The 19131-nt window shown below is 27.3% G+C and overlaps 1 protein-coding gene across 1 annotated transcript; it reads right to left on the minus strand.

The window, feature by feature from the left end:
* Nucleotides 1-4738: 4738 nt before the first annotated feature.
* LOC124944927 (homeobox-leucine zipper protein GLABRA 2-like) lies at nucleotides 4739-18774 on the minus strand. The gene is made up of 12 exons (XM_047485274.1): nucleotides 18730-18774; nucleotides 18311-18594; nucleotides 17403-17520; nucleotides 17144-17314; nucleotides 16729-17055; nucleotides 16550-16651; nucleotides 16255-16455; nucleotides 15994-16162; nucleotides 15570-15859; nucleotides 15404-15481; nucleotides 14890-15214; nucleotides 4739-4941 (listed from the first exon to the last, which is right to left on the minus strand). The coding sequence occupies exons 1-12, from the start codon at nucleotides 18772-18774 to the stop codon at nucleotides 4739-4741; spliced, it is 2313 nt and encodes a 770-aa protein (XP_047341230.1).
* Between the last annotated feature and the right edge of the window lie 357 nt (nucleotides 18775-19131).

Genomic DNA, 19131 nt, shown 5'->3' on the forward strand with positions numbered 1-19131 from the left:
TATTCAACTTTATTATTGATTAAACAAATTAAATTATAAAATATGAACATAATAATAATTTCAAACAAATTTCTTATTTAAGAAAGACGAAAAGATTAAGTCCATATATATATATATATGATTAAGTGCATATATATATATATATATATATGTCAAATTTATTTGATTATTAACTTTAATTATTATATTTGAAGTGCATATATAATTGTTCAGTTATTTGAATATATCATATTTTAATATTTTGAAAACCTATATTTGGGGATTAAAATGTTTTCCGATTCCACATGAGTTGGTATAACTATGAGACGATTCAGATCGATTTAAATGTTTACCCGTAATTCTAACCATTTAATAACTTAATTAAAAAACTAAAATATTAAAAAACAATCTATTTTATTTTATTAAAGTTTAAATATAAAATCATATATTTTTAATCATTTATCTTAAAATTTATCTTAAATAATCTATTTTTTAATAAAACAAAAGCAGAAAAAGTTTAATATTAAGATCATTTGTTATAAAATCTTAAGAGTATTGATAAAAAAAAATTAAAATTTTATTAATCATTTATTGAACTTTTTAATATTTTATTTAAATTTTTAAAAATTAACCTTCAAACACATCAATATAATTTTAAAATTTTAGATCACTTTTTTTTAATATTTTTTTATTAAAACGGTTTAGTGCCGTCTCATTATAAACCACAAAAAGAGAAAATGAGTTTAAAGAAACAAAACTAGATATAACATAACTTTGTTGAAAATCCTAAATGAATTTCAAACAACTGAATTACTGAATAAACAGAACAATAAACAATTTAATTACAAACAAGTCATCAAACAATAACTATTTGAACTTTCATTTCCTTGTAATTATTTTTTAGGGGATATTCCATCTTTGACTAAGTTTTCAATTGTCTTTATTAATCGGAATCCCCTCCATGTATGTATGAGAGCGTTGCCATCAGAAACAATATCATCCCAAACTTTTTTTTTATGTTCTCTTATTTGTGTTATGAATTCTTGTATTTATTTCTCTCCAAGTATTGTAAACTAAGGCTCCAAAGAAACATTTGAAAACATTCGCATAAATGCTATCGCCCTTAGCATTTTTCTTTACAAGCTCTATGATTTCGTTCCATGTACCTGAAAATTTAGTGATATTAATGTTCTAAGCAAAATTGATCCACAACTTGGATACAAATGCACGTACACTTCCCAAACAAGTGGTCAATGCTTTCCTCTTTTACTGCGCAAATTGGGAAAGACGTCTGAAATATTCATATACTTCTTAATTCTGTCTCTTGTCACCAATCTTTTTCTGAATGTCATCCAAATAATGAATTGGTTTCGAGGTATAATATCAATCGACCACCACCTCCTTTGTTGTAATGATCTCCCATGCTTTTCCAACCACAAACTTTCCATTCATAACAATATCTCAACTCTTTGTATCAATGTTTCTATTGAATTGCATATTATTGATCAGATTCAGAAATCTGACTCCTTATGTATACTCCAAAGAATAAAGCTTCATTTTCTTTTTTGAATATCTCTAATTGAGTACAAAAGACAATTTCTTCTGACTCTGACTCTGATATATTGGAATTTCTCCCGAAGAATTATGGGATTATTCTCTAACCATGGATCGTGACCGAATAATATTCCCCTTCCATTACCGATTCCAAACTTCATCATCTGATATGCCTCTCCTCTAGTTCATTTTTAATTTGGCATATCCATATGCTAACTTCTCCTTTCATGAATCTCGTATGAACCCATTTAACTCATAATGAATCTGCCTTAATCTCAAGGACCCATACATGTCTGATTGTGAGCGCTTAATTCCATATGACACAATTTTTAATGTCAAGCCCTCCTTCTTCCTTTGGGTACATACAATTTCCGATTTGATCTTTTTGCTTCCTCTGCTTTGAGTACCATAGATGAAGTCTCTCATCAGCTTATCTAGTTTAACCATGACTTTTATGGGAATGACTATTTGTTGTGCCCAGTAGCCAATGATTCTCATAGTAATTCTTTTCACAAGCTCTATTCTTCTTACGTAAGACATGTTTTTTGTAGCCCAACCCAAGATAGAATTTTTGACATTTTTAATAAGTGAGCGAAAATGTGAGCTTTGGAGTTGATTTGCAAATAAGGGGACTCCAAGATATTTGACAAGAAGCATTCTTTATTTTATCCCCATGATATTAAATATATTCTGCTTTAAAGCCTCTTTCACTCCTCCTCCATAGAAAGCCTGACTTTTATCTCTATTAATGAATAAACCTGTAATATTATAAAACATTGTCAGTGCCTTTTTTTTATTGTACTAACAGATTGAACATCTGCGTGAGCCACTAAAAACAAATTATTAGCGAAACAAACGTGTGTTATTTCTTGTTCCTTACAATAGGGGTGAAATTTGAATTTATGGTTCTTTAGGAGCATTTTAAAGATGCAGTTCCAGATATTCATAATAAGAACGAAGAGGTAAGGTGAGAGAGATCTCCTTGTCTTACTCCCATTTCACCCTTAAAAAAGTCACTATGTATGCCATTGACGTTGACAATGAAGTGAGGGATCAACACACACTATATTAACCACTGGATAATAATGTTAGAAAACAACAACATAAAGGAATTCATGAATAAATTCTCATCTTATCGAGTCAAAAACTTTTTGAATGTCAATTTTGAAAGCCACCCTCGAAGATATAACTTTCTTTCCATAACTTTTCAATAACTTTGCATAAGAATTATGTTATGAGAGATAGATCGATTCAGAATAAAAGTTGATTGCCCTAAACTAATTAATTTTAAAATAACAATTTTAAATCTTTGCGAAAGGCTTTTAGAGATCACTTATTTCATTAACTAAAATAATATAATACTTTTATTCAATTTTAAGTATTGAATAATATTTTTATAAATAAACTAGTTGAAAAACAAAATAGCATTCATTTTTATAAACAAATATTTTTAAGAATAATATAAAACAAGATAATATTTTTTATGACATGCATAAAATATATTAGAGTGAGAGTGCACACCCAAAAATCACTTTCCAACCGAGAATCTTCAGTCATGGCCAAGGCCAAGGACCGAGTATAATTGTACACACGACCGAAGAAATAGGAATCCAGAAAATTCAAGACCCAAGACCGAGAATTTCCATTAGGACCGAGGATTTTTATTAGGACCGAGACCAATGATCTTTTGAATAAGTTCCTTTAATTATTTAACTTTTGCTCATAGTTTTATCATGCTTTACATTGTCAGCTCATAGTTTTATTTACCAACTCATGAATATGTCCTTGCCTTAGTCATGTGTCAAGATTAGTAAAGATACATTCCTTTTAGTTGTTAAATTAGTAAGTCCTAGGACACATGTCTTCCAACTGTCAATATTCAGTAAGTTCTATTGACACATGTCCTCTAGTTGTCAATAATTAGTAAATCCTAATGACACTTGTCCATTCCACTTTACCATGACTTAGGCTACATAATACTCACTATTAGATTCATTAGTAAAGTCACTTTCTCTCTCTACAAAGAAATAGAACCAACATCCTTAGAAGCCCTTGTAATACAACCAGTTTTAGAAGCCATTGGAGATCATCCATCCTTAGCAGCTTTAGGAATATAAGGCAAACGACTTTTCTTAAACCATCTTTAGAAACTCACACATGCAGATTATAATTCATGTATTTTCTATAATTGATGCATGTTGTTTTAAAAGCATGATTTTATTGCATGTACATGATTTTAATGATAAACACGATTGATTAGCATGTTTCCAAAGTATGAGATGTTTTATGTAATCATAGTATGATTTTCCAAAAGAATGATATGTTTTTCTTTGCATGTTATTGATTTTCAAAAGGATGATCTGATTTTCCTTGCACATATGGCTATATTTTCCAAAACATGTTCTATTTTTATATAATCATGGTGAAATAATTCCAAAGATTTGACGGATTGTTATGGGATAACGGCTAGCCAAGATGAGCTCTGGTAGTCCGATTCCAAAATACAGACTTCTGGAGATGAGCTCTCAAAATATCCACCCACACAAAATGTGTCCAAATAGGTTGTGGACTTTAGAGATGGACTCCGACAAATTCCCTTCAAAATATGTGCTCAAAAGATATGGATTCTTCCCTTTCAGGATCAACTCTAAAGGGTTTAGGGTCAAATTATGTGCTCACGATGTTATTGTACATTCACCATGATGAAATACTTTTAAAACCCACGTGAATATTTTTATAATCTTTTCATGCATATGTTACTCTTTGTACAGGAAGGAAATCATTATAAAGCATTGTTTTGAAACTCTTAAAATGTTTGTTGAGTCATTAGACTCGCTACGCTTGTGTGGTGTAGGTACTCACCCATAGTTTATAGGCTAGCTGAAGAAACTCTTGGAAGGAAGGCAACATGCAGTAATGAGTGTGAAAGGAGGGACCATAGATGAATATCTTTGTATTTTGTGAACTCATTTTGTATGACTGTATTTTGTTTAAATAAGACCGAGTATTTTGTAAAAATCAAAACTATTGGACCATATTTGTAGTAAATGACCGATTTTTGTAGCATCTTTTGGCATCATTTGTCCTATGTTTATAAAACTTGTCTTTAAATGAAAAAAAATCACCTTTTAGTTTCCGCCTATGTGACAGTTTTCAGTATTTTATATGTTCAAGCATGAGTAGGTTCCACCATCTCTATTCTAGATCAGAAATTTAGATTTAGAGATGTTTCAGAGAGATTACCGTACATTTCCATTTCTCTGTCTTGGTTAGGAAAGTGACGTTGAAACCTTGTCTTCGTCTTGTTGGTGCCGTCTACTTCGTCATCACCGTTCTCTCTGACCTTATAATTACTTGACTGCCACTCACCGACGGCGCAACCACCTCTTCTTGCCGAAATCTTATAGCCTACAACGAATTAAGTTTGGATTATACTAATTTCGTATTCAAACCAAAAATATATTTTTCCAACTTTTCTAACTATAAGTAAAAAAAGTTATAATTATTATTGGACAAATACAAAACAAATTATTGATTATAATAATATAATTTTTTTTAATGTATATAGGATAGTAAAATAAGTCCAACAACACTCATATGCAGGACCAACTCTGGTAAGCTTAAGAAGCTCACGATATTAACAAATTGAGTAATAATAGAGGGAGCAAAAAATTTACAGCGAATGTAATGTGGAAGGCTAACCAGATATGATGACTCAACATTTCAAATGTTTATTTATTTCTCTCCTATTCATTAATAATTGTTCTCTCTTCTCTTTATTAATTATTCATTTTTTTTATCTCTTTTTCAATCTCTATAAATAATTTATTTTTATAGTTAATTTATAAATATATATTTATATATTTTATTATTTAATTTATTTATTTATAAGAAATTTAAAATAATAATAATAATAGGGATAATAACAAATCAAATAAAAAAATATATATTATATTTGATAAATTAAGATAATAAAAAATTAAATATAAAAATTCTTATTTATTTTTTTAAATTAATGATTTCTCTCTCCTCTATATAATTTATGAGGAGTGATAGAGTGAGGGAATTTGGTGAGGGAATGACGTGACATCACCATCATTGTTGGAAAATGTAAAAGTGGGAGGAAAGAGAGAAAAGAGAGAAATTATTTGATTTTTTCAGCGAATAAGATTATGATATTCCCTCACCAAATTCCCTTAAATAAAATAAATATATAAATATATAATTTTTAAAATTATATATATTTTTACTTAAACTCTTTAATATTTGTTTTCCCTTGTTTCTCTCTTTAATTTTTTTTTTATATTTCATTTTCTTGTAAATTGTATTATAAACTTAATTAACTCAAAATTTTATATATTCTTCCTTATTATATTCTCATACTGGGTTATTTCTTATTATAATATCATAATTTGAGTTATATTTATTTTGAATATTAGTATGATTTGATTTGAGTAAGTTTATCTTAATAAAATTTATTTTCTATTATAACTCATTCTAAAAACTAATAAATAAATTATTAACACAAATAAATATATATATATATATATATATATATATATATATATATATATATATATATATATATATATTAATAGAGGACATAAATAATTAATTACAAAAGTAAGAATTTTCATATTTAATTTTTTATTCTCTTAAATATATATTTATCAAATATAATATATATTTGAAAATATATATTTTATTATTTAATTTATTATTGTCTTTATTATTATTATTATAAATTTTATAAATAAGTTAAATAATAAAATATATAAATATATATTTACACATTAACTATAAAAATTAATTATTAATAGAGATTGAAAAAGAGATAAAAAAATGAATGATTAATAAAGAAAAGAGAGAAAAATTATTAATGAATAGGAGAGAAATAAATAAACATTTGAAATGTTAAGTCATCATGCGTCCGCCCGCCTTTCACATCAGTTCGCTGTACATTTGCTACAAATCTTTCGCTTCCCAATTATTACTCAAACCAATTATACCGTCTCCTCTTTAAATTGAAGCCCATTTAATAATAGTGTTTTAAATCATAAAATCATTTAGCCTGATTGTTTAGGATAAAAATTAACAAATTCATTTTTTATTTTTATTTTAACGGTAAAAAATTACATTTGTCGATTGGGCAGCCCAAAGCTAGGCCCACTCTGCCCCTGCTCCAACTTAAGATCAGTTATCATTTATCATTTGTTCTTTTAAGAATTACTATAACTATTATCAATAAATAAATAAAATTAAGTATAAAAAAGTTATATTAAAATATTTAAAATTGAACCACAATTTTTTATAATTAAATGGTTTATAAAAATTATAAAAACTTAATAAAAAAATTTCAAATTATAAAAAAATATTAAATTGAATTATCTAAATCATAACTAATATAATATCTAATCTAACTCTCTCTCTATATACTAAATTCAAATTATATATAAAAGGAATGATTTTACTCATTTATTAACCTTGTTGAAAGAAAACAAGTTGGAAAATTGTTAAGAGACTGAGTGTGAGATTGGCATGAAGAAATTTTTTGACCAGTAATATTTCAAATTATATTAAATAATTTATCAGGTTACCAATTAAGTTATAATTAAAATAAAACACCCTTAGCATTTAGATTTTTAAAATAATTTAAATAAAATTAATTTTCTAATTAATTACTTCTTAACAATCAAATCACTCATTTTATTAGTCAAAATATTAAAATACTCTATATTTTAAATTATTATTTTTTATTTTATTTGTATATATTAATATCATTTAAGTTTTTTTTACCAAAAATAATCATTATTTCCTTAAAATCATCACAATCATTATTTTTTTCTCCCCTAAATTTTAAAAAAAAATAAATTCCAAACAATGTACATAAAAAATAAGGTATTTTTAAAATAATTCAAAATTTAAAGTTTTTTAATAATTAATATCCTTTTTTAGATATAGAAATTGATTTCTTTGGTAAGTGATTAAAATTATTTGTAATATTTAATATTTTAAAAATGTTATAAAAATAAATAAATGAATCTAATAGATTGTTACATTAATGATATTAAAATATATGTTTATTTGTTTTATAAATAATATCCCTTAATTTGTAATAATATACATAGAAATACTTTTTTTTTTGTAATTGAAATTTTATAGAAACATTATTATTACTTACAAAAATAAGAAGAAATAAATGATACATTAATTACATTTACATTTTTACTGATTAATTTGATATCTTTAAAAATGAATTAATTTATATAAGGAATAACATTACACTTAATTCTTTATTTATTTTTGTAATTATTTTTATTCCTTTTCATTATTATTTTTTCTTTATCTTTGACCATATTTATACACAATTATCAAAATATTAATGTTCAATTCACCTATGAATATTACTCATACTGATCTCAAAACTATAATTTTAAATTTACACTTAAAGTAATAAAATATATTTCTTTCTTTTTTTATCTCTCAATACGTATATTCACACAATCATTAAATATTAATAATATTTATTACTTTCCTCAAAAGTATATATATATATATATATATATATATATATATATTCAAATTTCTTTTAAAATAATAACTCTTAGAAAGTAAAATCCAACATGCATACATAAAATTATAAATTAATCTCTTATTCATATTAAACATAAATAAATTCCTTCAATATAATAATATTCCATTACATTTTCATTAATGTAATCCAATGTATTAGCTCAAGTAATAGTAGAAAATCAATATTCAATTTTTACTAAGAATTACATAAATTAAAGTTAAAGAAAAAGATATAATTGTAAAGGCTTGTGTTTATTTAAAAAAAAAATAGAATATGTCATGATGCATTTACACAAATTATATATAGATAATAATTTTATGTATAAATTAATTATACCTATCATCAAAATTGATAACTTTATTTTGAAGATATATATATATATATATATATATATATATATATATATATATATATATATATATATATATATATATATATTGATAATTTTAAATTTACCATAAAATATTCTTTAAAGATAATGTAAAATTTATCCTTAAAAATAAATTATATGTACCCTCACATTACCACAACATGATTTAATTGTGTAAGGGAGATAACAGGAGACATTTTTTTTGTAAGTATTACAAAAGAAGTATGTTTATAGAATTTGTTAGGCGAATTAAAATATTAAAACAAAAAATAATGCCATATTTAATAAATATGTATATAATAAATGCATTCACAATTTTTCTAGAGAGAATAAATTAATCTACTAGCATAAAAACTTATTATATTTGTCCTCCAATTATTATGTAAAATCTAAAATCATCCAATTAATAATTTTAAATTTACCCTTAATTAACAAATCTTTAAAAATTAAAAGAAAATTTATCCTAAAAAATGTGTAAATGCGCAATATATCCCGTCACTAGGACAAATTTTTCATTTCACATCTAAAGCACACAAAGTAGTGTTCCCTTCAAGATAACCCTAACACTAAGACATAATTTAAATGAGATATTTTAGATAAATTTGAACAAAGAAATGATCAACAAACAATTCAGAATCAAATCACCAGGGAATCACACAATGAAGAGTATTGGATCGAAAAGTCGAAGCTTGATCACAATGTCGACTGCGTGTGACAATTAGTTGTGACATTGACTGCACATGGGGTAAAGAATTGGACATAACTTCGCAACCACCAATTTCCTCTATTTCACGTCGAAACTAAAAATGAAAAACAACTTGCCAATGAGTTAATTTAATTACAAATTAACTCATTGGGTTAATTTAATTACAAATTAACCCATTAGGTTAATTTGTAATTTAAGTTGCTTCTGATTTTACAAAAGGTAATTGATATAAACTTTTAAATAATACATCATTTGAACCAATGAATGATAACAAATGAATCTCGATCATCACTAGGGGGGCGAACAACGACGAAGAACTGGTTGCACAATTGAAGCTTGATCACGACATAGACATGTGACAATTGGTTTTCATATTCATGGACACATGGAGTAAGGAATTGGGCATCACTTCACAACAATCAATTTCCTCTTTTCATATAATCGAAACCAAGCACAAAAAATAGCATGCCTCTAAAGGGATCTCTAAAGGGATCTGTTGGATCAAATTGATATAGCTTCATTCACAAACCTAAAATATAAAAAGGTATTTGAGGTATGTTTATAAATTATACCTCATTTCAACCAACTAATGATCAACAAACGAATCGGTATCAAATTGTGAGAGAAGTATACAACAAACAAGAACAAATTGCACGATCCAAGCTTGATCGCGGCGTAGGCATGTGACAATTGGTTGCGACATTGAGTATGCATGGTGTAAAGAATTGATCATCGCTTCGCGGCTTGATTGATATATATTTTGTGCATTCAAAATATATTTATATTTATATATAAGAATAATAACAATGTGACTAAAGACCTATCACTCCAAAACCCTAATTATGGACTTGGAGGTCCTAATAATCCAATTGAAGAATTCTATACGCGTGCCAAACCCTAATGGGCTTGGAGGTCCTAACAACCTAATTTAGGAACCCTATACGGGTGCGAAACCCTAATGGGCTTGGAGGTCTTAACAACCCAATTGAGGAATATATACGCGTGTGAAACCTTAATGGACTTAGAGGTCCTAACGACTCAATTGAGGAACATATAAGAGTACGAAAAAAAAGGTTGATCATCTATCCACATGAAGACCATCCAATGGTTTATTTGGATTGTGCTTTCTTTTATTTTCGTGATTATCAAATTTGTTAAATAAATGAGTTTTTACTAAATATATTATCTAAATATTATATTAATATAAAAATATTGTATTATTTACTTAATAATTATTCAAATTAAATCATTACATTAATCTCTAAGAAATTTGAGAATAATTTATTATAGTCTACACAGTTATTATATAAGTTTTATGTTATAAATTATTTTATAGTATTTAAATGAATTTCAAATTCAATTCTAGTTTATATATGGGGATGTACAATTATGTGACTTTGGTTTTTGTCACCTATCTATAATAACAAAATTTTGATACTTTTTTCTATGTGCTTTTCAATTCCCTCTATATCAACGAAAGCCTTCATTCTTAATCTTAATCTTCTTCTCTCCCGCGTTACCGCATCCTCTTTCAGATTACCCAATCATTTTCTTCTCCCTCACACGAGGACAAGTACCCTTCAAGGTCCTCTTGTGGCAACATACTTTTCAAAATCATAACCAATTATTTATATGCTTCTATCTAAGTGCGATGGTTGATCATTGACAACTACATATCTTATTAGTTTGAAGAGTTGTTTGAAGAGTTGCTTTCTTGCGACCATGACTTTCTTGACATGTTTGTTCAGTGTTGTATATGTCCGTCGATTTTATCATTTATTTTGTTGTTGTTAAATTTGTTCACATTATTACTTGTAGATCACTATTTTTTCATGTATGGTCTTCATATTTGTTTAAACACACATTGTCATATAAATTTCATGTTTCTTTTAATGATTTTTCAATTTTTGGTTTTAATATTTTACTCAATTGTTTTTTACTATCTCCTTTAAATTAATGGATTTGTGAGTACTTGTAATATTTTGTTCATATATAAAATAATTGTTGCAAAAATAATTAAAAATTAATAAAATTTCAACAATTTTGTAGGTCTGAAAACATGATTTTTTAGGAAAGCAGTTTTTTAAAGATTTGGGATGACGAGATTATAGTACTTTTGGGTTGACTGATTTATCGATCTAGCTAATGAGAGTTGTAAATCAAACAACATTTTCTCTATATAACGAGTATAATTAGAGACATTGAAATCACTATAATATATAATAGTTGAGAGGTTAGAGATATCACTACAAAATATCAGTATTTAGCTACTAATATTTATAACATAAAATAAAATGTTGGCAAAATAATTGAATTGCAAATCATAATTGACTAAAAAACAAGATAGTGAAATTTTGCAACATATTTGGTAATTTAAACAATTTCGACAAAAAATTAAAATATTTTAAAACAAATATTGCTAAAATAGTCGTTAAGTTTCAAATTCATATTTCCTTCGATAAGTTAACTTTTTTTTTAAAGAATTTAAACATTGTAACTATAAAAAACAACACTATTTTGAATCAATGTTACAAATTATATCGTTAAACATTTAAATATATTTTTGACTTTATTTTATTCCAAAGTTTTTACCGACTCAAAATTTTGCGATAATAATTACAACATAACATATAATATAGGTTGAAAAATATGTTGATAAAGTCTAATTGCTTCTCTTAAAAAACAATTTCCTGATTTTTTCAACAAAATATAATTTATTAACAACATAATACATTTTCAATAAAATAATAAATTATGTTTCTAAAATTTTAAAATTTACTAAGTTGATTAGAATTTTTAACCATTTCTACCATTAAAATATTATTAAAATAATTTCAATTTATTAACTACGTACAAATAAATATAGATTGTCAAATAAGTTGCACACTAATACACATTTTATTTTTTAGTTTTAAACTCACTCAAAATATTAAAAATTGCAAATACTTAACTATTAACCATGTAAGGAAAAATAAAGCATACATTTTTTAATATTTTACCAGTGATTTAACAACAAAATTAAATTATATATGCTACAAAAATATATTACATTATTATAAATTTATAAGATGTAATTGTTTACAACTCATTTTGAAACTTAAATGTAAAGAGAAAATTTGTAATTTATTCTTTAACATAGTAATACAAATTAAATTGTAAACTTACCTGCAAAATCATAACATAAAAATTAAAAAAAATTTGAACTATTGAGTGAAAACAACATATATCGAATGTTTTTTAAAATTATTTTGCAATTTTTTTCACAGCATAATATTACATAAAAGTTACAAAATAAGTTGGAAGGTGGTTTAGTATATTACAAAATAGCTTATAAATTCAAACCCTAAAAAGTGTCTAAACTAAAACTATCATTCTCTTCCCTTAATGCAATTTAATGCTATTCAAATATTTTTTCATTGTGCAAAAAACATGTATACAATGCAATACATTTCAATCATAATTTGCAAATACAAATTGAACTAACATATAAATTTAAACGTCTATTCATAAATTGCAATTAAAACATGTCATTAGATGAGTTATCCAATTCCTCGTTATTTTTTGTCGATGCTTCATCATCATATTCACTTTCTCCTGTTACGTTACTATATCGTCGAACTTATTATATTCACTTTCTGTCATTATGTTATCATCGTCGAGATCATCAAATTGTCCATTAGGATCACACAAATTCTTGATTTGATAAAGTGGAATATTGAGTTCGATATATAGTTCGGTAATCAACACCACCTCCTGTTAATACACCAATTCATTTGTCCGTCGTTCTTCTATCCCGTCTCTTGTTTTTGTTTTACACACAACTAACCAATTACTATTCTCATTCATCATATTAATCTTGCCTCATCATATTAGGATAATTAAAATAATAGACTTGTATACCTTGCTCTGCTAGGATGAATATGTTAGATTTAGAATATTTTCGTTTTAAATATATATATATATATATGTCAAATTAAATCAATAAAATTAATATTTCAAAAAATTCTAAAAAATGTCTAAACTAAAACTATCATTCTCTTCACCTAATGCAATTTAATGCTATTCAAATGTTATTTCATTGTGCAAAAAACATGTATACAATGCAATACATTTCAATCATAATTTGTAAATACAAATTGAACTAATATATAAATTTAAATGTCTATTCATAAATTGCAATTAAAACATGTCATTAGATGAGTTATCCGATTCCTCGTTATTTTTTGTCGATGCTTCATCATCATATTCACTTTCTCCTTTTACGTTACTATATCGTCGAGCTTATTATATTCACTTTCTATCATTATGTTATCATCGTCAAGATCATCAAATTGCCCATTAAGATCACACAAATTCTTGATTTGATAAAGTGGAATATTGAGTTCGATATATAGTTCGGTAATCAACACCACCTACTGTTGATACACCAATTTATTTGTTCGTCGTTCTTCTATCTTGTCTATTGTTTTTGTTTTACACACAACTAACCAATCACTATTCTCATTCATCATATTAATCTTGCCTGTTGTTTTTGATTCAAACAACTAACCAATCACTATTCCTATTCATCATATTAGGATAATTAGAATAATAGACTTGTATACCTTGATGTGTTGTGTTAGGATGAATATGTTGTATTTAGAATATTTCCGTTTTAAATATATATATATATATAATTAAATCAATAAAATTAATATTTTAGAAAATTAGGGATTAAGAACTAGTATAAAATCAGTATTTTGGCAAGTATATGAAGAAAGATAGCGACGAAAAATGTGTCATTATAGCTTAAATGACAGTCGCTAAAGTCAATAGCGACGTACAGTTTCTATAACTTTCGTTGGTAATCATAGATATATGTCGATGTCGTTTATGTGGCCATTACTCGAGCTTTAGCTAGGTTTGGAACAAAAAAAATTAACTTTCTTAAAAATTATATTTTTTAAAATATTTTATTGGGGATATTGATTTATTCGAAATAATGTTTTTCTATTTTGTTTGACGCATGTGTATATATTAACAAATTTAATAACATTTTTCGTTTAGTTACAATTTTCAAATGTTTTCTAACAGGATCATTTTTCTAAAAATAATTTGGTATGACAAGATTGATGTCATTTCAACTATAAAACGAACCTTTGATTTGAGATCAATTGAAAATTTTCTCTATATTTTAGTAATAATGAAATTTTACTCGGTCGAGATTTTTTTCATGAACAAACATCTAAACACATACCGTCCCACTAAGATAAAAAAGAATAGTCTCTTTCTATATAGAAACAAGAACAAAAGCATCTAAGTCATCGCCTCATTCGCCTCATTGAAACCCTAATTTTTACCCGACACCTAAAAATTAATCCTCATACACTCATCATTTTTCATATTTCAACAGTTTTAGAGACATTTAAAAAAGTCTAACTAAAGTTTCCACAATGCATGAAATAAATTGCAAAACCAAACAAGTTTGTAAAAATCGGCCACAAATAATAATTCCACATGAAGAAAAAATTCCTCCCAATAAAATTCTACATGTTTCTTTAACTAATTGGAAAAATAAAAATGGTCTTCAATAAGTTTAAATTAATAATGCAATAGAAGTATCTCAATCTTCTCAATGCATCTACCTTCACTCACACTTTAAACTTATTTTAATGTTTCTTAATGTGAACGAAACAAGTTTAGTAACAGACTCCATTGAATCCATACTCAGTTCTTCCATTGGAGAATTGTTTGCCAAGATTTGAAAAGCTAGAGTTAGAAGGCATCCCTGACGCCCTCCTTCTTCAGCCCCTTTTGATTTAAGCATATGCTCTTGATCCATCGAACCATCGAATACCATCGGCCTCGACTCCAACCCTTCTTGAAGGATCGAAAACCCCGAGGGAAGCATCACAATTTCCCCCGAGTTGCCACGTGCTGAGTTGGATTGTAGTGAGGACATGCTCAACGATGCAAAAACCAACATTGATTCGAATTCATTAGTTGAGCTATCTTGCATTATCCTCATGTCGTCTTCTTTTCCCTTAATCCCCTATTGAATGAATGTGTTAGTAAAAATATACAAACTTTAGGAAGATCACATTCGAACATTTAAAAACACTGCTTATTCAGTTTGGGTTATTTAAATAACTGAACTCAATCAAATAATATTTTACTCGATCTCTCATTCATCACATCACTCATTATTAAAAAATAAACTTCTGGAAAGTAAAGAACTCACTTGAATTGTAACCGAGTTGCTTCCCATGGTCATGTTTATTATGGATTCAGCTGGTTTTCCATTCAATATAACATCCCACTATAAACAAAAGCAAAAGAATTAAGCTAGTTACTTACACCATAATCCAAGATGATCCAAACACAATTGCAAAGGAAATAAGTCAAACCTCATGTCTTCGACTTTCATCACTAAGGTAGTCAAACAAGACAAGTCGAGTGACAGGTAACCATATTGATGTAACCGCGCAAAGGATCACGCCAATAGGTTCTCCAGGCTCATTTAAGTTCTTCCTAATAGAAACCCTAATGTCATATTCTTTTTTGCTTGTTAACTTGGTCGATTTATGGAGACTTGACCCAATCGAACGACAGAAATTTATCGTCATTTTATTCGCCAACATCATTATACTTTTCCTCTCCTCCATAGCAGACGCAGGTCCTATACGGTTTCCATAAACTAAAAAATGGTTGGTTAGTTTTTCATTTATTGAAGATGTACATTTTCATTATTCCACATTTATTCATAAATGAAATATTTGTGATGAAAATAACTCAACAAAAAATAGTAAAGAACCAAAAGAGTTCAATTACCATTTGACTCATAAGTGGGAAAGTGAGTGGTCATCATATAGGAGCGTCGTTCACATTGTTGTTGTAGAGCCGTAGCCCAGTGCCTAGCACCGAAAGCTGTGCTAATTATTCTAGGATAATTTGTCGGGATAGAGATGTTTTCACATTCAAAATGTTCAATCCACGTAACCTAAAGAATAACAATTCATCTCTTATACAAATGATGACTATAAACATTTTTTAAAAATTTAATTTCATGATAAACATCATTCTCAATTATACCTTGCAATGGCCCTCCAATATATTCTCGATAATGCAACCCGATGGACGTTTTCTAAATTTAACTGCAGAAACTTCGATACTATTAGCGACAGAGAAATCGACAATTACCCATTTCTTAAAACTCAGTTGTCTACAATGACGAACGAAGTGCACTTCCCTAATCGGAACAGTAGGAGTGAGCATCTGATATTCGGCGAACATCTGCAATATTATATAGTTCATTCTTAAACTTTAACAGACTAAAAAGTTTAGGGGTATATTTACAAGTTGTATGAATAGAAGTTTGACTCTTTACCAATTGAACATCACCATTTCTATGATTCCCTTTTCCTTCACTAATAACATCAACACTTGTAGCCTTTGATATAATGCTAGGAAACATATCCTTCCATTCATTCTACCAAAATAAATTAAAGAATAATTTACACAAAAATAAAAACAACTTCTCCAGAAATCATTGATAAAAAATCTTACCACGTTCATAAAACATTGAACAAGCTCAATTATGTCAGCAAAGACAGTCACGATTTCCCTCGAAACCTCGATACGCATTCCACGACTCTCATTTGTCGAGTCCCCTGACCGAAACCTTCTCACATACTCATTATTATTTATTATTCCACTACCATTTTCCATACCGCGAGACCAAAGAGGTTCTTTCAACGATTCCATATCGATAAGCTCTTCAGTGGCTTGACCAACAAGTTTCATAATCTTCGACACCTCTATTCCTAAAACACACGATGTCCCACTAGCAGGTGACGATCCCGACACATTGACAACCGCTTTTAGCTTTTCGAACTAGAAAAACAACGAACACAGTATGTTTTTAATTATTTTTTCGTAAAAAAAAGGTGATTATTCGATATTAAATTTGAATTAAACGAACCTCAGCGAGAAGAAGAGCATTTTTGATCCTCAAATCTTGTGCATCCATAGTTGGAAATCCACAGTTAAGGCAGAGAGTTTTCTTAAGGACTTCTCTAAGGAAGTTGTTTTCTTCCTTCACCATTTCCATTTCATTTCTCATTGATGAATTCTCATTACGCTCATTCATGGCCTGCAAAAGAAAATACCAAATAAGCTTCTAAACTTTTATTAAATGTTTAAATCGAGCCATAAAAACTTTTATTGTGCAATATAGTCACCTTAGTTTGGGTTCTTCTATTCTGGAACCAGAATTTCACTTGTTGTGGAGAGAGCCCCAATCGATTTCCCAATTCCTGCCTTTGTAACTCATTGGGAAGACGCGAGTGTCTATACAGACTATATATAAAAGAAAATTTAATTTATTAGTATAATGTAACATAGTGGCGGAACCAAACCGGGTTAGCATAATCAGTTATGTATAGTGGTAATTAATCATGTCCGGTCACCCGAATGACTCAAATTCAATCCCGGCAATGATTTTTTTAAGCCCAAATTGAAATTTGTTCTGGTTCCACATTTTAATACATAGGTAATAAATTATAGAATATTTTATGTCAAATCAAATTTAATAAGATTGTTTAACATTTGTTATATTAAGATTATTTTAAATGATTTTACAATTAAATTTATCTTAAACTAAAATACTAATTTATTTATATATTTATAATATTTTAAAATATAAACATATTTATTTTAATTTTATAAATTGATAAAGTTAAAAAAATAGATCTTATTGAATAGATAAATATAAATCTATTTTGATTCGATTCATTATCATTTCTAATATATATACTTTAACAAAAAAAAAAAAATATAACTTGAAAGATTTAAAGTTTTCTCAATCTTTTGTTAAAAAAATATAGTAAGATATTAAAATATAAACATTTTTATTTAATTTTATAAATTAATAGAGATAAAAAATAGATAAATATAAATCTATTTTGATTCGACCCTAATAAAAATACTTTAAGAAAAATAATTTTAAAGTTTTAAAGTTTTCTCAAATCTTTTGTTAAAAAACATAGTAAGATATTTTATTACAATCAAGAAGACAATAACTAAGTTGATTTTAGATCATTAATGACATGCATAAAGTATTAGAGAGTGAGAGAGAGAGATTCCGTACAGTTCCAGTTCTTTGATTTGGTCGGCGGTGTGACGGTGATACCTTTTCCTCTTCCTGCCGGCGCCGCCGTCAATTTCTTCACCCTCGTACTCCTCTTCTGACAGAGTTCTAGCCGTTGATCTTACTCTGCCTATCTCCAATACCGTCTCCCTCCTCTGCCCTGATTGCCCACCCACTACTTCCTTTCTTTTTCCTGAATCAACTCTTCTGCCCAGACTGCCCGCCGCCGCCTCTGCCACCTCCTCTGCCGGAGGAACCGCCGCTTCCTGCCGGAAAATCCCCCCCTGTTTTTTTTTTGTGAGAGATAAATAAAACAATTAAAAATTTAATAAAGTTCGTATTTTTTTTTCAAGATTTGGCCGGAAATTGAATGAGAAATAAAACGAAAGACAAATTAAGAAATTGGGTTAAATTCTTACAAGACTCAGAGTGAGAGACATAGGATTCACACTGTCTCTTTCCATGTTCAAGCTCTGTTTTTTTTTAAGCAAAGAATGTTGTAAGGAGAGAGGAGAGGAGATGTTTTATTTATACATAAAAAGAAACTTGTTTTTCTTAGAAATTGAAATTAATTTCAAATAATTTAGAATCTTATCAAAGATTACATTTTTTAATCTTAAAACAAAACTTAATACTTTAAAACAAAATAGTTATTTACAAGATTTTTGCAATCAACTTTAATTCGAATTTATGTTTATAAAAAATATTTATTTTCCATTTATCCCTCATTAAATGTATTTTCACAATTTTTAGACAAATATTCATTATTAAATATTAATATACAAATTTATTACTTACCATTCCTATAATAAAAATTAACT

Source organism: Impatiens glandulifera, chromosome 7, assembly GCF_907164915.1.
Source record: "Impatiens glandulifera chromosome 7, dImpGla2.1, whole genome shotgun sequence".
Classification (NCBI taxonomy): Eukaryota; Viridiplantae; Streptophyta; class Magnoliopsida; order Ericales; family Balsaminaceae; genus Impatiens; species Impatiens glandulifera.